This window comes from Rhopalosiphum maidis, chromosome 2, assembly GCF_003676215.2.
Source record: "Rhopalosiphum maidis isolate BTI-1 chromosome 2, ASM367621v3, whole genome shotgun sequence".
NCBI classification, from domain to species: Eukaryota; Metazoa; Arthropoda; class Insecta; order Hemiptera; family Aphididae; genus Rhopalosiphum; species Rhopalosiphum maidis.
In genome coordinates this window covers 47,044,662-47,070,223 of record NC_040878.1, presented here as the reverse complement: position 1 = coordinate 47,070,223, position 25,562 = coordinate 47,044,662, and the positions used below count along the sequence as shown (strand labels likewise).

At 26.5% G+C, this 25,562-nt stretch overlaps 1 protein-coding gene across 2 annotated transcripts; it reads right to left on the bottom strand.

Annotated features, from left to right (window-relative positions):
* Nucleotides 1-17,247: 17,247 nt before the first annotated feature.
* LOC113551838 (vang-like protein 2) lies at nt 17,248-23,511 on the bottom strand. Of its 2 annotated transcripts, XM_026954364.1 has the most exons (9): nt 23,329-23,511; nt 22,953-23,084; nt 22,744-22,885; nt 21,043-21,256; nt 20,501-20,758; nt 20,041-20,192; nt 18,640-19,024; nt 18,348-18,556; nt 17,251-18,260 (listed from the first exon to the last, which is right to left on the bottom strand). In XM_026954364.1, the coding sequence occupies exons 2-9, from the start codon at nt 23,054-23,056 to the stop codon at nt 18,042-18,044; spliced, it is 1,683 nt and encodes a 560-aa protein (XP_026810165.1). In that variant the 5' UTR covers nt 23,057-23,084; nt 23,329-23,511; the 3' UTR covers nt 17,251-18,041. The 2 variants fall into 2 exon arrangements, with proteins under 2 accessions (XP_026810166.1, XP_026810165.1); XM_026954365.1 differs by lacking the exon at nt 23,329-23,511 and having other exon boundaries at nt 17,248-18,260; nt 22,744-22,910; nt 22,953-23,048.
* Nucleotides 23,512-25,562: the final 2,051 nt, after the last annotated feature.

The window sequence follows — 25,562 nt, the reverse complement described above, 5'->3', positions numbered from 1 at the left end:
ACTTATTGATAGTATGCACTATGCATACAATAATAATACAACAATGACATGCGGAAACGACGTCGCCGAGCACCGTTTGGACGTTTACGTCGTAACCTTACCGTCGTCGTTTTCGTAAAGTTTTATCCGTGCGCGCCCACCAGTCACCGGGTTGTCGTAGGGCGCGTGTGTTCTTCTGTGTCAATATTATATTATTAGTGAAACGTAGGAATTAGCGTGCGGCTCCTAGTAATTTGCGGTCACGCAACCAAACGTGCACGCACGATCCTCTTGAACGTCGGAAAAACACGCCCGGGCGGTGCAGAGTCACGACACCGGCAAAACTTTTACAGTAATCCGGCCGAAGAGTTAATGGAAAAACACTATTAAATTCATTGCGAAACGTCCCCGATGTTGTATTATAGTAATAATAATAACTATTCAATTATAATATCATCATTATTAATAGGTATAACGTTTGTCGTATTATTAGGCATGTGTATTATAACGAAGCCGTCCGTTTATACGTTTCATCTTCAACGAGATTTCAATATACGATTATATGCAAGATGTTTATGTGCGTGACATTTGCCTGCCATTGTCGTCGATGGTCCATTATTATTATTATTATTATTATTATTATTATTATTGTTATTTATTTTCGTTCATACAAGAATGGAAACGAAACTAAATGGCAATTTAAAAAAAAAAAAAAAGGATATTATAAAAAGCAGTCTTGTAATCCACAACATAAATGAATGATAAGTGGTGTGCAGTTATTACTTTTTTCAATTTTGAGACGATTGTTACGCAGATGTCGCGATTCGCCACTATTACATTAGTTCAGAAAATCGGAAACGTACCTACTCTGACAAAAGAGTACCACATATCGTGTACAGCTGCACCGCTACTCGGTATATATCATGCACGTGGTGAGTTCGTACACGCATAAAGACATTTTGTAAATTTGATCTTAATCGGCAAAATATATACATTCATTTCATATTGGTACGTAAAATATATATTGTACAACATGATATTATATTATTATATTACTATCATTATTATAACTTAAGAGAATTCGTTTGAAAATAAATCGTGTGCTCGTCGAATGTACTTAATACTTATATTCGTTCAATTCTACATCTGCTGACCTCGATTTCAAAACAATAAACGAGACACGCGATATTGCAATAATATGTCTGACGACTGACGAGTTTATTGAAACGATTACTTTATAGGCATTATAATAAGTTTCAAAGCATTTAACAGTTAAATGATATATTCTTTTAATTGTTTTATAATTATATTTTACTATTATAACTACTTATATTTTTCAAAGACAAAAAAAAAATAAGTGATACAATATCCAGAAGAATATAGAAATGATTGTTTTACTAAAATGTTTTCTAACTATTTTTCTTCATGGCCGTAACCATTTGACGCATTATACTTATCAGTTTTCGCTCAAAAATATAATTTAAGTTTAATTGATTTTTTTCAATAATTACATAAATATATATTGATTTTGACTTCGTATATGTATTTGTACAGCTATACAATGAAAAATGAATTTTTATACGACAATGAATACAAATTAGAATAAATTTTATATGTAAAATTCGTCGATATAGTATAATTTCTAATGTCAGTAGAAAAAAAACATTTAAACATTTAAATATTCTCTACTGAAAACCGTTTTATGTTTCAGTAGTACACAGAAAAAATGCTAATAAATAAAATAATAAAATATACTCAAGCAAAAGTATAAACACTTAAATATAATAAACATTTTTTACTTAGAGTGGTACGTTTAGTATGGATTTTTTTTCTGACTACTGTTTAGTATAGGTTCTATTTGAAAATCATCAACATTTTAGTGGTTTACCAACGAGTGGGTAGCGTATGTGTGTAGTATATATAAACTGTCATTAATTTCAAACTTTTTATTTACAAGACTAAATAAATAGAATACTACGGTATCTCATTATGAAACTATTTTCTCGAATCACTAGTTGTCACGCGAAAACGAAACCATACGGTGGCGGTGGAGGATAGTATATACTGTGATAAATATGTAGAGTTTACATAATTTTGAATATACCATGCATAATAATATATATTATATTATATGAGTTCATGTATAAATAAACGAATAAAAAATACTATTGAAAATATTATTCAAAGAGTAGAATAAAATATATAATATTATCCAGTATTAAAACATTTATCAAAACATTGATTGGAAAATAAAAAATAACAATGATTTATCTAACCTAGCTTTATATAACTATTAATAATTAAGGTATTTGGTAACCGACATACAATAAATATATTATTATCTTAATGACATGAGTATACCCATTTCACCTACCTGTTTGTTATAAAGTGTTTAGGAAATTCAAAAAATAAATATATTCTATATGAGTGTTTCTTTTTAGAAACCCTAATCATCATGAAAAGTTCATAAAGTTTGAAAGACACGGTTATAAAATAGTCACTGATAATGAATAGCAAGACATTTATTTTCAATATTCTTAAATTCATCCACTAATAATATAATATACGGCGTTTTGGATAGGCAAATAAAATACTTACTTATCGAAAATACATTTATTCAGTAATTTATACTCAATATATATATATAAGTTTATATTATACTTCATGTATTATGAAGGAGAGGTCAAATATAAAAAAAATCAAGACAAAAGTTGTGGTTGACTTATTTTCAATTGCACTTTTGTCACCTATTTACTATTTATTGCTATTTGCTGACATTAAACGTCTGTGAAACGATGTTGCTACAAAACTAATTTTCTTAAACAATTTAATACATTTGGGTATTTCGGTATAGTATCGATAGACGAGTGATTCATGTAAAAATATAATATTGTATTATACGTTATATGAACGCGAGTAAGCGACGGATAGTGAAGAATGTTAGTAAATTTCTTTTTAATAAGTTATAGGGTTTTATTATTAATTTTTAGTTACCGGTTTGTTTATGCATAGTGCGTTGTCCTGTCGTCTATACAAATAATATTAAATTATATATAGCATGTACATACACAAAAGTCGTGCGCTTTAAAAGAAGAATGAATGACTACGACGACAACACAGTTGTTTTATAAATTCTTTTTAAAAATGCACCACCTGATCTATTCCCTGCGGCCCGTGTACGCTTATCCTGCGATTATTCTTCTACCCTTGTGCACATAGTGTATGTAACCATACTGTATACACTCGCGAGACATTAAATATTAAATCCAATTTGTCTGCGGCCGTTGATTTGCAGTGCTGTCCGAAGTCAATCGGTCAGCCGTGCTTACTCTGACTAGATACGTGTATATGTCATTACAAATGTTCGGTACATTATATATGTATATTTATTTTGTAAACTTGATCTCGTCTAGGTAGTTTATAAAAGATTTACCTATAATATTTTATTTTATAATAAAAACGGCCATTTTTTTTTATTGTTAACAATAAGATATAATTCTTTACTGTATCGTCTATATATTTTCTTCTTAGAATTTCCTAGTAACTATTAATTATATTATAAAGTTAACGTAATTTTGTTATTTTTATTTACACGGTATTAAGGTAAATATGGTAGTACTAAAATCACATTAAAAAAATATATTTTTTTATGTTATGTGGCTTAAGATAAAGTACAAGTATAAAAGTATAATATCATTTAAATTTAAATTTATTTTTATTTTTTTATAATCAACTTAAGTTATTTTAAAAATTATCTGAGTATTATGTTAACAATTTTGCTTAAGTTGATTTATTATATCTTCTAAATGATTGTATAGGTACTGTAAATACAAAATATTTATTATCTATTCGTGTCCATAGATTTTAACATGAGGCGTGTGCACGGAAGTTCAGTTGGCCATAGTCTGTAAAGATGAAATCCTCGTCAGCCAAAAATAGGTATAGAAATAAAAAGTATAACTCTATAATAAAACAAACAAACTTCTAGTAAGGTACATGCTGTGGGCCATAGCGTGGTACAGTATACCCGTTTATACCACATCAACGGATTTCAGTGACAAAAAGTCAGTTCATTGAAAGTTTTTCATCATAATATAGAACACAATAAAAGACTGATGGCGATTCAAAATTGTACTCCAGGACTAGAACGCAATAACAGCACTTATGGCCTCGGCAATGTCGAGGATTCCGGAAAAATATAGTTTTGAAATTTAATATTCACTATACCTAGTCTACTCGTAGATCCGTAGAAATGCACATATAATACACCACCTGAACGTACACATACGTATATATATATTGTATATGAACACCTGAAAATCGTGTAACACATAAACAATATGTTTTTCCAAATCGCACAAGTGTAATATTAGTATTATAATATAGAGATACTATCGCAGCTGCATGTATTTTATATATTGTTTCGTTCGCCTATTATGGCCGACTTGCCTTACAATATTATACAAGCCAATAATTAATACCCTAATAAGGTTTCAACGAAAAACAATTTTTGCAGATTTTATTACGTTACATATTATATATATATATATATATATATATAGTATATACTATATTAAATAATACAATATAGTACTATGTTATCACGTTTATATAGGGTGGTTCACTAAACAAATGGATTTGTATTTGAAGAAAATAAATTTTTGTCGCCACGATTAGGACCCATCTTAAACGGCATAACAATTCTAAATATTTTAAAATATAATTCTTATAACTGTACTGAAATTTTTTTTCGAAAATCATACATTATTGAAACATAAAAGCGTAATGAACATGCTAGGCGAATAACACTATGAGGTTTACTCACTGTGAATTCTAACACAAGGGCAATATCGGTTGCGTGTTATACATATTATTGCGGGAGTATTGTTCATACATTCTAACAGCAACAATACCATTGCAATTATTTTATTTCCGTCCGTCGTCAAAATTGACGTTTTACAGAATCCTGTGCACATAGTTTTCCTTGTATATAGGTACCTCTGCGGCTCTGCAGTTATATAACATACGTAAGTCGCGTCGTATAGCTAGATACCTTACTCAAACCGGAAACTGTTTTTTCTTTTTATTTTACAACACGCCATGTGTTTTTATATACAGACGTAGTATATTATATTAAATTATATTTTTATCATCGTTCATAATAATAAACAGGCAAGGTATGATGTTATTACCATCGTACCTGTACACACTATAACCACTACCTACATATTATTGTATAGGTACATATATTATACACACTACATATACGGACAACACTCCTCTCGGTTTAGGCACATACCAAGTGATGTGTACAGTGTACACCGGTGTACACTGTACATAATATTAATATTATATACTATATATATATACGGCGGCGCACGTGTCCGACTAGTGTGTACAATATGTATACTATATTATGGCGTACGGATACTAAAACAATATAATATATTTTAATCACTATCATTGTTATTATTGTTCACCGATAACAAAAAAAAAAAAAAAAAATGACTGGACGAAAATCGTCTCTACGACGGTGAAATTGTTATCGTTAATTCGATACCACATTATTATTATTATTATTACCACAGTATATTATTATTTATATATTTATATAATATTATGTATATTGTGCGATGCTTGTGTAAGTATGAACGAGTATATACCTATATATCTCGCCGGATTTATCGCCCGCGCTCGACGCTGTTATCCTGCGATTAACAGGCAAGTGTCGTTTTTCCGACGCAAATTTTAATTAATTTCGAACGCGATGTACATTTCCGTTTATTGTATATACATATTTCTCGAACAAATATGTATATACCATATGATATATTGTGTATATATTATTATTATACTAGTCATCGTTCGGTTTAAATCATTTGTGAAATTCAACGCCTGCAGTGACGTTTACCCTCTCTCGTGTACCGACGTGCGGTATATATATATATTTTGCACAAGGACCTGTTCGTGTGGCTCATTGAAACGACAAAAAAAATGAAAAAAATAAAAATACCGTCCTTGTTTTATGGGGTGCGCTAATTAGGTTGACAGAATTCCGAGGGTTCTCGTATCAAAGGTTCATAAACGCGATGCCGCTACCGCCGAAAATGCGGTAAAATGAAAAAAAAATATACATATAATAGGTAGTATAATAATGATAAAAAAAAAAAATAACTGGTTTCTTTATATTATATTCATCTTTTTTTAACCGTCCGGTTATTTAACTTTGAAACAATTTTTGCTGTGCTAAAACCTCGTGAAGTAAATGTTATTAAAATGTTGTAATATTATATTGCATACAATAATATTAAGGTTATAGATAAGACATAATTGGATTAAAGTTTTTAAATTTCGTTTCGTGTTATCGTCATCACGAGTGATATATATTTTTTAATAAAAGAATCCAATTATAAAATATTATAAGTCGTTTGAGCCAGTTATCTACGAAAAAGGTTTTTTTCAATACTTAGATTTTTTATTAGTATATATATTTTATTATTGTTAAAATATAATAATTACCTATAATATATAAAAATGTTTATATTTTGGTTTTTTTACCTAATGATTAATGTCAATTATACCTTAACAGTTTACATATTATATGTTTACAAAAATCGTATAATAATTAAATTATGGCTCTGTCGCTCTGTGACTATCTGTCAATCTGTTATGATTAAATGTAATAGATAGACGTATAGTATATAAGTATACGCTGAAATTCAAAATGATAAAATTGGTGAATATTTAATACTAACCATAGTGCCGTAAATACCGAGTATGCAGACCGTGTACCACACACGGGCCACAGGCATCATACTATATTGCAAGGCCTTAAAAAGATGTATAACACGGTTTCTAGATTTTGTTTTGCACACATACCTGTATAGTACCTAGTCTAGTTACGGCATTGATAAACAGTTTGACACAATGTTATTAAAAGCAAAATTAATAGGAAAAAAAATGTCTGCATATAGGTGAATAAAATAATATACGAGCATTATTATTTTAAGTTGATTTTTTCGGTATTACTATTTTTTTTAGTTTTTTATAACGTAATAACTAATAATCAAAAATACACTATAATATAACTACAGCGTAGATGCAAGTTAAAACAAAAAATATATTCTTATTGTAAGAATGGTGTGTTTATAGTTATTTATAATATATTATACACTATATACAGTCATACGAATTGTGGTTTAACTTTCTAATATAAATTGAACAACCAATTAGGATTAAGGGATCTTTTTGCTATCTACACTATATGTACGAATATAGAGACCATCAATAATTCAAGACAGTCTTACGCCATCGATCGTACATTGGAACTATTCCTTTACTATCGAGAACCAATGGCATTGAATAAATATAATATACCTACGCGTTTCTTGTACAGTCGTCTACGATTAATATGTCAAAGATTACGCATTATATATTTGCTGAATTGTATAGTCTTTAATGACAATTATTAACATTGTTAAAAGTGGTTTGACACTTCGACATGTTTCTAAACGTTCACGTTGCCTTTCACGTTTCACGTCCAAACACGATATAGTTTACTGGTATCCTAAACTGTTATATTATAATACATAAACAATTCGCAAGAATTAATCATTTGTAAATATTTCATTCTAAAAAATATCTGTAATTTTTAAATATTAAACAGCAGAAAATATGCTAAAAAAAATTGTTTACATTCACTTGCCAAAGACTGTTTAAGTGTATACTTACGTTTGTACTTTTTATATTTTAAAACTTATATTTACTATATTATTAAATATATGTAGGTATCAAAAGGAATATTCAAGCCCCTGCAAGAATGAAAGCGTAGGCAATGACTCATTTCTTCCCTCATAATTAAATATACGTAAATTAACAAAAAAATAATGCAAATATATATCTCTTTAGAAGATATACGTGCGAAGTACATAATAATTTTTCAATTCGCATATGTTCAATAAGTGAATAAGATGTGTATTATAATTAATTATAATATAGTATAATGTATATATAGTTAGTCCATATATATACCTGCTGTCAGTCATCAGTAAGATAGTGTTCAGCTTGTATCTAATTGTCTTCTACTATGCGTATAACAGTTTCTAAGTTTTTGAGAAAATGATTAGATATCATATATATGAACCTAACACTTGAGTACTACTTTGTACGTGTAAATGCGTCATATATATTTTTATATATTATGTACGTTTCACTAATGGATTTTTTTTTTTTATTAAAAACTATTAGAGTCGAAACTTAACGATTAAATATCTTCTACTCATCTGTATAGGTATAGGTACCTATGCACATACATATATGTATATATGTATATATACCTTGTTTATTATACCTTTATATATGTTTTCCGATTTCAACTTTGGGCCACGATAAAGTTTTTTCTTTACAGACTTCACATCGACCATTATATAGTATATATAAATATAAATTTTACTTGGTAGATTGGTCGAACATATTATAGCTACTATAGTGATTATATACATGCCTAGAAGTTCTATAATATACCTAAGTACCTACCGTCCGCGTGCATTCAAAATAATTTCGATTTCATACATATATTGTAATATTAAATATTTTTTTTATCCGACCTTCCGGGTAGTACGGTCCAACTTATGTGTATATAATAACGTTATTATTACGCCCCCGTACATACACTTTCACATTTACAATAGGTATATTTAAACCGTATCACTGTACATAGTGAAAAACTTACTCAGACAGAAAAAAAATGTGAGTGTAAGAAAAATTTGTGACACACGTTGTTGTATTATATAATATTATATATACCTATATAATCTATATAATAAATAAATGCTGCACTTATATGATATTATAACTGTGTTTATAACGTTTATAGGTGCCTACATGAGAATTTTAGAGTTTGTTTTTTTAACGTCTAATATAACATTCGGTTACACAATCATATAAATGAAAAAATTGCAATTTTTTTTCAAAGCCGCCACCATTTTGTCGGTGTGATCTGAATTAAACTATTAATTACTAAGATATATATATATATATACTCTCACACACACACACACTATACCTACAAGATATTCAATATGTATGTGGCTATAGCAGTATTCTTAAACCTTATTAGACTCATGACTCATTTTAACTATTATTTATTTTTTGCGACTCAATTGATAACATTAATATTTATTTATATTATTTTTAATAAAAATTAAAAGACGTATTATACGTTGTATTCAAATACAAAATGTATACGCAACCTAAAATTGGCTCATAACTCACTGATTACTATATAATTACAACCATATATATATATATATATTGTTTATCAGTGATAACTTCCTTGTCAGATGCCAATAATATATTGTGTGATATACATAAATATTTTTAATTATTATATACGATATTGGCACAAACATGATGGGGTTTATATATACATATATTTATACCACTTGAAAGAATTTTAATTTTAAATGATCATAAGTCATAACCAATTAGATATACTATATTACAATGGTGTTTGGCAGCATACGAAGCTTGATAAAATAATAATAGCATAACTATTTTTTTATTTTAAATTTATTTGATTTTAGTCCTTAGAATTCTTAGATACTATCATACTGGTAATAGCAATGTATTGATTTTAGAATGTTATGGATTTATTTTTTATTCATCGGAGTATAAACACTCGTGTGATTAAAGAATATAAACAATCTACGGTGTATAGTATAAATATATTATATAAAGTTTCAAACAATTATTGAATAATAACACTTATAGGAAGTTGATTTAAAAACTTGTTCATACGAAGACAAAAAAATTATCAACACCAATAACACTATAGCAGAGATAACTATGAAATTATATGTATACTATATACCTACGAATTATGATAAGTAAGATAAATGACTTGCAATATTTGCATATTTATTTTATATTTGTATACAGCTACAAAAATAACAATTGCGTTTTTCCGAGAATTGTTGTGAGTGGGATTCCGATGCATTTTGTAACATAAAATGCTATTTTGAGAAATAAAAGTTAGGTTCACGGCGAAAAATCGTCAATAAATAAAAATAATAAATTCAATTACAATAGTAATATTAGTGCTTGGAATATATTTTATCATTTTTAGAGTTGCAAGTCCACCTTAAATTATCAAGTAATGAAAAAGTAATATAATATACTTAACCAATTATTATGACAACTGGATTGTCCTGGTGTAGTGTAATACTCGAGATCACAAATCTAAACACACAACTTAAAAAACAAATAATAAAAAACACAAATAGGTACATACATTTTTGCTTGAATATAAATTTATTAAAATTAGTTTTAATTAATAATTGGTAACACAAGATATTAGTGATGTTAGTATTTAATTTTTCATGTACGTGACTATTTTGAATTAGAATTTCAAACAAAAGTACAAAATTGAAAATATCAATACGTCTAGACAAGTTATTTTCATTTTAATGGCTTTCACCTACATCTACAAACTTTTTTTTAAAAAAAAGCTAGTCAAGAGAAACGAAGTTTTAAGGCTGATAGACTTCTGCTGAAATGAGTATGCGTAGATTACAATAAGAAAAATCTCAACGAGTATAAACAATAAATAATATAAATTTTATAATTTGTATGGTGCGCCATCTGATATTCACTCGAGAAAAAGACCGTACACGTGTGACATATACACGACAAGATTATAATTGTTAACTCAATGAGGTGTTCTACAAAAGTATACTCTACTCGTGGTTAAAGTAAGATATCGTTGTTTTAAAACCAGATCAATTTAATTAACATTAAACAGATAGGTAGTGCATATTATAATTAAAGAATTATAGGTATACAATAAAAATAGTTACTGAGTTATAAATTAATGTATCTATAGTATAAGTCATTGTTATGATATAAGATAGCTAAACATTAAATTATAAGAAAACGTAAATCAATTGTGTCAATAATTTAATAAATCATATTTTATGCGGTTGCTTAGAAATGACCAGGACACCAGGTTCGCCACGAAATCTGTGTCAATGCTGTTAATAAGATTCATATATTGGTATTAATAATGAATACTTAATATCTATGTAATAATAAATATGATTTTAAATTATCTTATGATATGAAAATTTCCGTGCAATACTAAGAACAGCAAGAACATATACACGGAAGAGGATGATTTTTAAAATTGTATTTTATATAAATATAAAAAAATTGTGTTAAAAATAAAATATTTTAGTCTTCAAAGTTATTATTACAATTAATTAGCACTTGTAGGTAAAAGCAATAATAGTAATAATACAACCCAAATCAATTTTACTGGACAGAAGTATTTCATATTTCTTTTAAAAAGAAATACACTATATTTCTAAATCCTATAACCTCATTATTTATTAATCTTTATGATATCTCTTGCAGTATGAAACGGTTTTATGTTTGTAGCTCAAAAATAAAATGTACAATAAAAATAAATAAACAGAATACAAAATATATATAATATATATAGTATATACTACTTCCTTAATTACAGTCGGCAGTCAATAGTTTAATTCAAATTATCTAATATCTATAATCTACATAATACTCTTCAAATTTCGTTTTAATTTAACTAAATTTTTCCTAAAATTAGCTCATTTTAAAACTAATTTTATTTAATAAATACAATTTCACTTTCTATTATTATTATTTTTTTTCTATTGTTATTATTAATAAAATAACATGAAAAAAATTAAGTGGTTTTCATTTAAAAATCAAATATTAATATGAAGACGGGGAGAATATCTTTAAAAATATTTAAAAAAATATGTGTATTGAAATTCAAAGTCAAAATTGATACAAAAAAAAAGAGCCAGAAGTATGAATTATTAATGGCTGAGAACGCTTTATAGTAGTACATTTAAAAATATAAAATAGTAGTATAATCCATACATGTTGACCATTGAGCACTCATTATTTTATGAAATAAAAATATGTCGAAAGAATAATACGTTATCCTGAATTTTATATATACATATATTATATAATACATAAATAATAAAATTAAATACGAAAAAAAAACAATAGTCATTATCCTTGGCCGAGATGAAAAAACGGCTAAATATAAAAAAAAATTGTATAAACGTGTCTGATCATTAAATTGTTGGTGTGTGAAACATTTGGCCAATTAGAATGGATTTTAGTTTTGGTGCAAAGAGTGCGCGCTGTATATTTGTATATTATTATATTGTTTGTGTTCTTATTCGTTTTTTCATTCAATCTCATGAAAGAAGAGTAGCTATTATTGCAATATTTTTTACTTTTAAATCTTGAAAATCGGCTTGTCAAATTGATTAATTGACCATTGTCAAACGGTTCCTAATTGGCTATAGTCCCTGAGACAATGTGTACCGTGCAAAGACAAGCATGTGATTGCTATTATAATATTATATTATACTATCACAGTCCACAGACTATAAGGAATATTTAACTATATTTCATATTGTCAGGCGCGAACGCAGGAAAAAATTTCGGTGGGGGTTTTTTAAAAAATGTACATAAATATGAAATATCATACTATTCATTTGTAGGTCAGGTAATTTATTTTTTGTTTCTAATATTTCGGAGGGGGTTTAAACCCTCAAACCCTCTCATCATCTGCGTTTGCGCCTGCATATTGTAGTCTGTGCAGTGTGTATGCATTATATTATTTATATATTTATAATACGTCAAATAGATATAACATGCATATAGGGACCAGCTAGGTTTTCTAATTTCGTAGAATGCCCAAAATCTTTTTTTATTTATTTAAAATAGTTTACAATCTATACAATAATTACAGTTTAATAAACAAATTTGATAGTTAATAATGGTTAGTGACAGGAGATAAACATTTATGGGCAGGCACTCAGCAGTGTCACCCGACCTGGTACTTTTATCTTTTTAGGTATTATTGTGATTTTTTTTTTATTATTATTTTCATTTTAGTAGGTCTCTTAGCCACTGTCTTAACCTAACCGAGAAGTAAAATGGAGGATAGTTGTTTTATTAATAGGTTACTGATTACTATGAGAGTTTAAGTTAGTATGCAATTTAAGGTAATATAATATCGCTAATTGATTAAGTGTAGGAATTCTTAGATCTCCGTGAAGATTATTGTTTGTGAAGTATCTACCAAGGAGAAGACCTAAAATCTTACAAATAATGATTTTAAGCAAAAATGTCAACGTAAAATTTGTTAAGAGGACGTGATATTTATACGTGTTGTATTATAAAATTGTAGAGATTTTTCGTAGGTAGGTACGGCATAACCAATTTTTTGATGTTATATAATAATTGTTTTTATACATAATATTATATTAGAGTGAATTGATCAATTACCAAACTTAAAGGGTAAGAATATAAAATTAGAATATTTTCTGTGTCTGAATGTTGGTTTTCTATAATATTTTAATTTTGAAATATGCTACAACTTATAAGTAAGATATTAAAATACTCATAAATCGTTTAAAAATCAACATACATGATATTATATAATTATTAATATTTACTTTTTTTTTTTTTACTCATATAAATATTGTTCTTACTTTTAAGTAGAATATTATAATAGGACAATTTACTTCAACATTAAAACTAACAAAATAAAATAGTTTCTGCTGAGATCAGAAATTTTATATTGACTATGTTCGTAAGGCGGAGACAAGTGTGCCAAAAATAAATATATAGTAAATTATATTTTTAAATAAATAGGATATACCTAACACTTTTTTTTTATTTATTAGAATTGAATTGGAAAAAAATTATAAGGTACTTCTAGATACATTTTAAATTTTAACAATTAGATATTAATGATACAATTAATTTTTTTTTTTGTATTTTAATAATTATATATTATATACTATGAACTTACTATAAACATATACCTATTTGTATTTTCAATTTTATTAATTATTATTTTATGGGAACATTGACTCGAGTTCGTAGCACCCGAATAGATGGAAATCATGGACGTTTGCCGTATGGATTATTGTAAAATCAATATATTGTACATGTCATTTTAACTTCATTGCAAATTGTTTATTAGTGACGAACGTCAACGAGTAGATAGTCATTTTACAGACTACTTATTCGGGATTCAGTAACCGAAATTATGAAATCCCCCACAGATGGTTATAACTTGTCAGTTATAATATGTAATAAATTATAAAAAATAAATATTTTAAAAATATAATTTGTTGACATTAGTGTACGTATACCATGCACATAAATTATTGTATTCGTTTGAAATGATTAATATTTGGATCAGCGACGGCAGTATTAGGTTGAGTAACGTCTAATAATACGCAATAAAATGGCTTGATTTTCGATTGCGTGCGCAAGTTAACACTATCAGATAATTTTTAAACTTTTTGTTAAAACAGAAATTATATTTACATTTTATAAATTTTGATAGTTTTGACGCATCTTAGCTTGTGTATAATCCATGGGTACTTTAGACTTGTGGTATCTTTTCGATATCAGATCGACATTTTTAGATCAGTTGAGTTCAGAGGCGTATTTGATTTGACGTTATGTAGTGGGGTGAACTAAGGGTAACTCAAGGAGGGCGGGTGCTATAGTGCCAAGCACCCAGTGTCTTATAAAATTTAATTCTAAATAATTATTTTCTTGACAATATAACACCCCCTTCCACCATAAAACAAGTGTGATCGGAGTTGAAAAAAAAATAATATTATAGACTATTAAATTATTCAATATTATATATATTAAATATTTACAATATATTAAAATAATTAAACATTATAATTTATATTATAAAAATTGAAAAAGTTTACTAGTAATTAGTATTTATAATAATTTTCAGCCTGAATTTTTCTAAATTAAAAAATCTAAGTTTTTTTTCATCATAGCAAATTTATTAATTATTTGCTTAGTAGTCAGTAGGTATATCAATATGTCTATTTGTAGTAAATCCAAACCACTTAAACGTTCTTGCCCAACTTTCGATCTAAGCCAAGTTTTCAATCTACACAAATAAAAAGTGCCAACCCATAACCACGCATCAGAATTATATGAGATGTTGTAGAAATTGTTTATGTAATATAGTGATACAGACTTGGCCTAAATTACGTGTGTATCTAAGACCTCAGAGTCAAGTTGATGGAAAAATAACCTAACCATTATCACCGTAAGCACGTTCGCATTCAAATTATTTAAAACCTATACCTATGTATTATAAAGCGGCCACTGGTTACTACTGTACTAAGTAGGTACAGTAGCTATAAATTTCAACAAATTGCATACCTAGGTACTTATGAAATAGAAAATAAGTACTGAGAATACATACCTACCAGCTACCACTCAATTTAAGAATGTAACATTGATACATAATACATAAAACATATTGCATATAATTTATATATTGTATATTTATATGTAATATAGTAATATGTATAGCTAGAACCTAGAACTTCAACAGGTATAACTTAAAATAGCCTTCACTGTGTGATGATGACCATTGATTAAAATTTTAAATAAATAACGAACATTTTTACAACTACTTTTTATAAACATTATAACTATTGATAAAGTTTTCAATACCTATAATTATAATTATTAATTTATGATTATGATAGATACTTATTGTTATTTTATTTTTGTCAGTTTACAATGTTTACACGAATACACGCAATGACAAAATAACATTATTATAAATTATTTTGAAAATAAATCTATGATAATAATGCTTCTTAAATAACTATACATAATGCTACACAATTTTATTGTTTTATTGAAACGTATTAAAATGTATGAGAATGTGATAATGTAATATAATTATTATGATTTATGATGCAGTAATTATAATTAAAGAAAATATAATGTGTATTTATATTTTTACTTCTTTTATATTATCATTAAAAAATGTTTTTTACTATTACATATTATATATACATATATTTTTTTATGTCTAGTTTTAGAACTAATAGAACTATAAGCTGTAATTGGGTGTAATGCCCATAAATAATTAAATTATAGTAAACATTAGATATAAAAATTAACTGTTTCAACCAACCTGTATACAAGCATGGAGTAGATACTAGGTACTAGTGTACTAAGGACATGGTCTATTATGTATTAGCAATAGTATAGCATTTATTCTAAATAGAAAGATTGCATTTTTGATAACAATTTCTTTTTAGTTTTTTTTGTTTTTATTCAGATGACTTATCCCGACCATGATACCAGTGGGTAGTTACACATTTACTACTTATTGAACATAAAACTATGTTCTATTTAAATCGTTTTTTTATTTGCTCAAAATTGGTGTTTCTTTCAAATTCTACACAAAGTATATTTGCATAAAAATATATTCTAATGATGTACAACAATATACTTATAACTTATCTCTTTGTTTTGAATACCAGACAAATTAAAAACAAAATAATTAATAGAAATTTTTTTTTATATTTCATATTAAAATATTAACATTTCATGTTACATTAATATGTTTTTAATTAGTTCATAAATATCACGTACGTTGCATACGTTACATTTGGGACTTATAATTAAAACTTAAATATAATTTGGTATAAAACAAAAGTTGAAATATGTATAAATAAAAAAATTGCACTACAAAAATGTATTATAATAATGTCATTAGTTAACTAGGTTATAATTCATATATTGAGTAAAAATAATCTTATCAATAAATTTAGAATAGATTTTTTGTGCGTATAGAGACCCATTCAGCCCAAAAACAATATTGAGTACCACAATAATTTTATAAAACAGGTACTAAATGTAGGCTAATTAAATACAATATATTATTATCTTTATTAAAATAATATTTTAAAATATAAAAAGTTAATAAACAAAAAATAACTAAATTAAATGAGTTATAAAACTTCAAAGTATAAAACATAATAGTAATAAAATTTAAGATGAAATAATACTGAAAATAAAACTGTGATAAAAATATCTTGACACATTGCAAAGAATAAATGTTTAATATTATTGTTATTATTGGCAATATTGTTATTGTAATAAAAAAATAAGTATATGGCCCCGATGAATTGAGCTTCAAAATATTACAATATTGGTATTTCAATAAAAAAAATAATTTTATTTTATACAACAGTCTTTTTAAAATAATAATTTTTGTAAATTATTCAAAATGATATAATTAAAATCAAATAATATTATGGAAGAATATCTAATTTAAATTATGTAATTTTTATTAATTTATAAAGACAAAGGAGAAAAATGCAGATAAATCAGTAACTGCACTAGAATATTCAATTATATATTAAATACATACATACATTAATAAAGAATAGATAATTAATAAATTAAATGTAGTCAGTTGTTGAAAATAAGCAGATAAGATGTGTTATACAAAACGCCTTAATACTATGATAGTTATATATGAGGTATGTCCCAAAAGTAAGTGTACTAAATTTATTCTTGTGTATTTTATGAAAATGCAAGACTATAAAACAGTATAATATCAGTAAAACGTTAAATTTAATCAAGACATAAAAATTCTAAATTTAATGCTAAGATATTGAACAATACACAATAAAATATATGATAATCTAGAAGTTTTTACACAAAAAATTCAATTGTACCTTATGAAAATGTTGAAAAACAAATCCTGCCTAAGAAAATATAGTGAAACATAAATTTTAAGTAAAAATAATGATATTATTTTTTGTTGACGGCAGTGATATTGTTGATTGATAATTATTTTTTTGACAAGCCTAACGATTTTGAAGATGATTTAGTGTTTTTACCATGACAATACAACTATTCACTTGCAATTCTTAGTTTATCAGTTTATAAACAAAAACTAAATCACTAGAAATAGAATTACTATAAAACCACCAACGTACTTAAAAGGAGATAACTTGTAAATAAATATATATAATATATTCTAAATTGATAAGAAAAAAATACTACACTTAATTTTGAGGCATACCAAATATACTGTTAAAAATTAAGTAGTTTATACTCAATTAAATTTGAAGACTAGAAAATACATTGAATCTTGGTCGGTCAAGTTTAATACTTTTATGTCAAAAATAATAAAACATTTAGACAGAAGTTTCAGAGTTTAACTTAAGAACAAATCTATTTGATTTTGGATTGATAACTTCTTCGATAATACTAAAATGGGGAAGCTTATGCACTGTACACAAAAGTGAAAGATCATTTTGTCGTAATTGAAACACAGTTCCATCTTTGAGTGCTCGAGTCAATAATTCATTACAAATTAATGACCAGGATTGAAGTGATTTTTGTTCTTTTTCATTCTAGAAAGAAAATAATATAAAATATGATGTTTGTAGAAAATTACAATGTCAAAAATAATATATAAATTAATTAATCTAAAAAGTTACTTGTAATACAGGAGATGCACTCAAGTAAGGTTCTAAAAATGCCTTTGGTGAAGCATCATGAGTTAAACATAAAGCAAGGTGAGACAAAATTGACTCTACAGTATGCCTTGGCTGTTGCCTAGTTACTCTTAAATACTTTTGAAGAGATCGTGCAATAGTTGGGAAAACAGCTTGAGCAGCTTCATATGGATCCATGGCAGAACCACCACCTTAAAACACAGAATTTAGTTACTTATAAATTAAAATCATTATGTAAAATAATAAGGCATAATATTAAATGTAAAATAATTACCAGGATCATGATGTGATCGTTTAACATGGGTGAATGCCTCTTCGGCAGCTGTTAAGAGCCTGGCTCTTCGTTTCTTAACTCTTCGTTCATAATCATGTTCTTCATAGAATCGTTCGTTATGACTTGAGTCTCGACGTCTAGCATGACCATTCATTGTACCTCTTGACTGACTCATTTGGAGTGTGTTACTTCCTATACCTTCAATGTCATAAAATTTAAAACTGGAAGCATTTTTTTTAGACTTTGAGACTGGTAAACGCTCCAAGTATGGATTGTATATAGAAAATTCAGTATAATATCGTTCAAGAACCCAAACAGCAGCACGCTGAATGCTTAACTGACCAATAGGATATGATCGACTTTCACCATCAGGACTCCTAACAACCTATAATTTATAATATGAATTAAAAGATATTATTAATAAATAAGTAGAATAAAAATTAATTTTTTTTGGTCATTAAATTTAAACGGGTGTTGTCTGACCCTCACTCGACAAAAACTAATCATTGCCTAGTCACAATCTCATTTTGGACAGAGTATACACATATACATAAATTAATAGTTAACTTTGTTCAAATTAAAAATAAAAATTGTGCAAACAAAATACTTTTTAAAATTATAATTAATAAAACACATAATAATAATAAAAAAAATTACAACTATAGAAATATTGATTTACTTTTATAAAATATTAAAATAGACATTTTAAGTAGATAATTGAAGTCATCATTTATACAAAAGAATCCATTCATGTGTTTACACAATAATTAAGTCAAATTTTTCAAAAATATTTTTTACAAATTTTATGTTCTAAAACATTTACAAAAAGCAATTGAAATAAAAAAAAAAATTATTGTCATTTTTAATATTTTATTTTCTTGAATGATAATGTACATATTTATTTAATATTCTAAAGCAAAATATTTTTAAGGAGTATTTGATGCATAAAATTTAATTTTGAACAAGTTTTATAATTTATAAGCAGCTTGTGAAACCTTAAACAAATGAAATATAACCTAATTACACAAAAATATCCTAAACATTTGAAAAAAAAAATATCTTAAATAAAAATTAATTTAAAATTTAAAAACAGAAAAATACTTAAAATTGTTTAGATTTTTAATTTTCAAATAAATAATTATAATTTTTATGTGTATATAATATTTTAGATAAGTAAATAATTGATAGTGATATAATCTGTATCGATTATTATCTGTATCTGTATTATTTATAGTGAAATTTAGATGACATTTAAAAATGTCAATTTGGACAATGTGATAACAGGTTATGAGAATTATTAAAATATATGTGTGATTTTGTCCTTAGCGGTTTTTAATCATTTATGTGATAATAGGTTAAACCCAACTAAAGCCAATGTTACTTAATTTATTAAATATATACCTTGATGTAAAAAGCTGGCTGAAGGTGTCTTATTTCCATTAACACTATGGCAACATAATGAATACAAAGTAGACAATCACATAGGGAAGAAGAATAGGATACCAAGGCACGATACTCAAGCAAATCTTCACCTGTAGCTGTTGCTCGTACTCCTGAAAAATAAATTTGATATTTTATAATATATGTCTTATGAATAGAAACCTCAAGAAAATAATTAATACATATTAACATTATTAATATTAATAACATATACTTTATAACTTAATTTAGAAAAATAATATTTTTCTTTATAAACAAAATATTTAAATTTATTCTTACTATCTAGGTATATAATAAAAATTGATATCTAATGTAATCATTGTATAAAAAAGGAGGTTTAAGTTTCTTGACTTAAAGATTCTAAGATTCTATTAAAATACATATTATTGGATATTATTGAGTAATAAAGATCAAAACTTACCCTCCGTGACTTGAACTACATAGAAAAGCCAAAAAATACCACAGCAAATTGACACTAATGCTAAGACGATTGCTCTAAAAACATGAATGCGGGGCATAGTTGCTTTCACGGGACGTAGGAAAATTGCCCATGATGCCACAGCTAATAAAAACATTTTGAATGCTAATGAAACTAACACTCCTTTACATTCTGCACCGCAATTTAATAGTGTTTCTCTTTGTTGAGGACTAAGATTTGTAGCTGCAGGACTAAAAACACCTAATTAAAAGAATAACAACATTAATTAATATATTATATTTTAAACTATGTTAGAATGTTAACTATAGTTTTAATTCCTATAAACGTTTTTAGAATAAAAAAAAAATCAAATTATAAAATTATATTTGATGCCTTTATTATAATTTATATTTGAGTTCATTAGAAGACATTATGTACATAGGTATTCAACGTTTGTTAATGGATCAAATATAAGTAAATAAGGTAAAAATTTGGCTTATAAAAATAAAAAATATCAAATATTTAATATGTTACAAATAAATTACCTAATTTTGGTAAAACTAGCATAGCTAACGGACTAAGAAAAGCGACTAGAGACAAAAGCCCAGTCAAGGTAGTAGCTATATAACGATGGCACAATATTGGAAAAGCACTTTTTTGCTCAGTATCTGGCCATAGAGCACCCATTTCTTCCATGGATCCTGACTGTACTGAAGTATTACCAGTAATTGCTGTAGTATTTTCACCCCAATTTTCATCCTATATAAACAAATATAAAAATTAATATAATGACAATTTATTATTTTATTACTAATGTTACTTAATAATAAAACAACAGTTTTATACATATATATATATATATATATATATTTATTTAAGAGAATTATATAATCTGTATAAAATGGTACAATATGCATATGTGAAGAAAGTAGGAAAAAAATAAAGAGATTATTAGTTGAAGAAGTCACCAAGTACCTAGTAATACTTAGTTTGGAAGTGAAAAAGGAAGAGAAAAAAATATAGCTTAAAGAAAAAGACCTCTATATTATCTCTTTTTTAAGAAGAATTAAGGAATTTTCTAATTAGTGTTTTCATGTTTATCTAGATGTGAGAAAAATCACTTTAAAATACTACAATTTTTTTGGCATTTAAGTCGTCGTAAGGGGTTTGATTTAAAATGTATGGAGTACAAGTGATTTTAAATAGTGTGATATTCTGGTAAGTTTTGATTTTGTTCATATTTGTTTTTTCAGCGGTTTAATTAAATTCTCCATTTAGAGAACCATACTGAAATAAAATAAGATTGAGGTTGGATTTAAAATTTATCAAAGCTATTAAAGAATATTCACGGATTTATCATTTGCATAAACAGCAACAAGGGTATCTTGCAATACAGGTTCATATGATACATGAATATTAAACAGCGGGGTCATAATATATCTCTTTATTATTTAGTGCAGTATTATTTGTGTTGAAGTAATGTTGTAATCGCATCAACCAATCTGAGAACTTGATGAATTGTGCTGTTTGGTGTAAAAACCAAATTGAGGTTATAGAGTATTTGATTTGTGATAGTGTGAGCGGAAGTGTTGTAAAATAAATCTTTTGCATATTTTTGAGAAAAAAGGTAAAGATCTGATCAGGCTATATGAGCCTATAGAGTTCAGAGATTTGTCTAGCTTAGTAAACATAACTATGCGAGAAATTTTCATGATACAGTGAAATGAAGATAATTTTAATATCAGGTTAAAGATGTGTGTTAAAAGAATTATTGTTATTTTTGGTAGACATTTTGTAACTTCTGCGATAATTAAATCAAAACAAGAAAATTTTATATCTAATATTTTAGAATTTATTTGACATGATGTTTCATAAGATGTAATGGGTAATGTAATGTAATCTAATAGGTAATAGAGAAGCTAAGAATTTTTTATCATTATTATTGATTAGATACAATTAGAAAATAAATGCTAAATTACTATAATATGTTATTAAAGTTCATTGTATGTTCACAGAACTAAAATTCTCAAGATGATTAAGTTATTGAAAATAAACAAAGTAAACTAAATTAGATATTGAGCAAGTTTATTAATTTTATAACAACATAAGTATTAAACTTACTTAGGCATCTATATTTTATAAAATATGAATACATGCATGTGAGACAAGTAATAAACTGATAATTAATACTTGAATAATTGAAGAAAAAAAAATTTGAGCTCTAAAATAATAACATAAATAATTACTTGAGGTAATATTTGCACTTCAACAACATCTTGTCCATCTCTTGTATCATCTAACATCACAGTAGTTTGATATGGTGCCATAGCTGTTTCGTATGGATTATTTAAGCTATCAGAATATTTGCGAGAAGTTCGAGTATTGTTTCTATACATAAAGATGTTAAAAATAACTAAAAACTATAAGTTCTGAATCAAGAAATTAAAAAACTTACTTATAACTGTTAGATCTATGATTACCACCAGATTTTAGTGAGTGACTCTTGTATTTGGATTTGGAACTGTACTCACTCATGGACCTTATAGACTCGGTGTCCATAATGACAACCCAATGTTTTGCACATCACCTGTAACCAATAAAACTAAAAGGTAAAAAATACAAATCTCTAGAAAATGAATAAAAATCTAACACACTTTTAAGTATCAAATGAACATTCTAAAACAATTTTTAAGATATTTTCATTTTAGTCTTTAGGGTACATAAAATGTTATACCCAAGACAGATAATAATAATATTTGAAGATGATAAATCAATTTAAATATTATTATTAAACTTAAAAAACTAGAATGTACGTGAAAAAAAATAATTACCCTTTATTTACAGACATCATTCGATCGTAGTCTGTGCACAGTGCACTGCACTTAATACTTATACAGTTATACACATTATTTTTTGTTATACTCGACAATCGTAGTCGTAACACTCACAACTATTTACAATTTTGTTTACATCCGTCATCTAGCCATGATAAATTATGTATCTTGTCCACTCAACAGTCCTGCAGAGCTACGAGCGTATAATGACCCTATAGTACGTGATGATTTCGTGATTGATATTTTTTGTAGGTTATGTCTGTTGTAAAGATATTTCACGTTGCATCTACTGACAGCCTGCTGATAGCGTTTAATCTGAGAAGGAATCCACTATCAACGCCATCATAAATATTCATAATATTATTATTTATATTTATTATCTTTTTACATTATACTTAAACCTCCACTAGTTTTTTAATACATTTTTTAAAAATTTTAAATACAGATTACAGATACTGATATATCTATTAGAAAATATTCACAATCAATTTTAAGAGAAAAAGTCATATGTTTGGCAAGTATTTAAATACTTTTTTAGTTGTACCCATGGCTAAATATTTAGCCATGGTTGTACCCTTATCTAAAAAAAATAATTGTGTAATTAGAAATAAATGTATCATTATAATGTAGAACTTTGACGAGGTATCTATTTCATTTGTTATATTTATTTTAATGCTGAAATACTTTAATATTAATTAAATAATAAGCACTGTTAATGAAATATAAAATGCAAGTTTAATAATTTGATTTTAGTTATAAAAAAAATAATATAATGATTATTAAAAGGCAATATGAAATTTGACAAATAATTTTTTTTAATTTTTGAAAAGTATTTACATTTATAACATTAAATTATAAAAGTATTGGATTTTCAAACACTAATACATTCAAAATAGTATTTTAATACATTTATTCAAATACTTTACAAGATAGATCAACCTCTTCTACAACTAGTTATAAAAGAATCTTTAGTAAGATTATACACTAATAGAGTAATTTTATTATATCTATTAATTATTTATTCAACACTTCAGTAGTATTTCAAGTACGACTGGTGTATGCAGTTCGTTATATATAGGTATATTGAGCTATCCTTAAGGACAGAGCATCAATGCCCGACTCAGGCACTTTTTTTAGTTCTAAAACCTTGAATTTCCAAAAAATTGAAAAATTGGTTTCAAAAATGTTATTATTTTATAGAAATTAAAATAGTGTATTTCATACAGAGAAAATTTTTATAATAATAGGGACAATGAGATAAATATGGTAAGACAAAACTAAGGAATATAATAATATTTTCAGAAAACCCTGTAGAGTTGAATTTCTTTAGTTCCATGTACAGCTCATAGCCATAATTTGATTCTTGGTTATTTATATACCTATATATTATATTGTATCTGTATCAAAAAGCAACTGCTATGTATGACTTTTTTGTATAATTCAAAGTCTATATTACTTTTTTGGTTTAGGTTTCTAAGATGGGAAATTCTTTTGAAATAAATTTTTAATTTCAAACTCACTAATATGAAGAATAAAGAATTTAGTATTTAAAAAAAATTAACATTAAAAAATAAAACATAAAAAAAAGCACCAATAAAAATAATAAAATAATACTTACTATAATAATTAATCACTTAAAAATATAAATGAATGTCAAACTTCTAAATTATTATTATACCATTATTGTCCCGCTGGGCCTCATAGTTATTTTCTTAATCCTCTAAAAAATTTTAAGGATGAGCTGTCCTTATCATTTATGTATTATACACAAATAGGTCCTATTATTGATACAGCTATGGGCATTGGAGTACTGTCGCATACAGAATAATGAAACATTAATGGTTTGTAAGAATATCCCAAGTTGTAATTGTAACGTCAAGTGCTTATGTGAATCCCATGTTCGTTACAAGTTTTTGTTACTGACTCGCTACGTTTTAATCCATCATTGGTACAACTAACATTGTCACAGCTCACAACGTCGTATAAAGTCAGCTAAATTATTAGTAATACCACGAGGTTAGGGGCACAGTCTAAGATAATATTATTATCAATTATGTTTAATCTATAGTAATACGATAGATTTGAATTTCAAAAAAAAGCGGCGGCTGCATACAGTGTTGCCATTTTACGAGCCGGTATCTTGGGCACCGGCGCGCCGGTTCACGATTCTCGTCGGTCACCGGGGACCAGTCGCCGCGGCTACCACTCTACAGTTTACATGTCGACAAGTT

Bases quoted from the DNA above. Each gene is read 5' to 3' on its own strand.
- LOC113551838 (XM_026954364.1), bottom strand. From the start codon at position 23,056: ATGGACACCGAGTCTATAAGGTCCATGAGTGAGTACAGTTCCAAATCC. The intron at 19,025-20,040 runs GTATATATTTAA...TATAAATTATAG, and splicing joins AGCCAGCTTTTTACATCAAG to GTTGTTAGGAGTCCTGATGG. The intron at 18,557-18,639 runs GTAATTATTTTA...CTGTGTTTTAAG, and splicing joins ACGATCACATCATGATCCTG to GTGGTGGTTCTGCCATGGAT.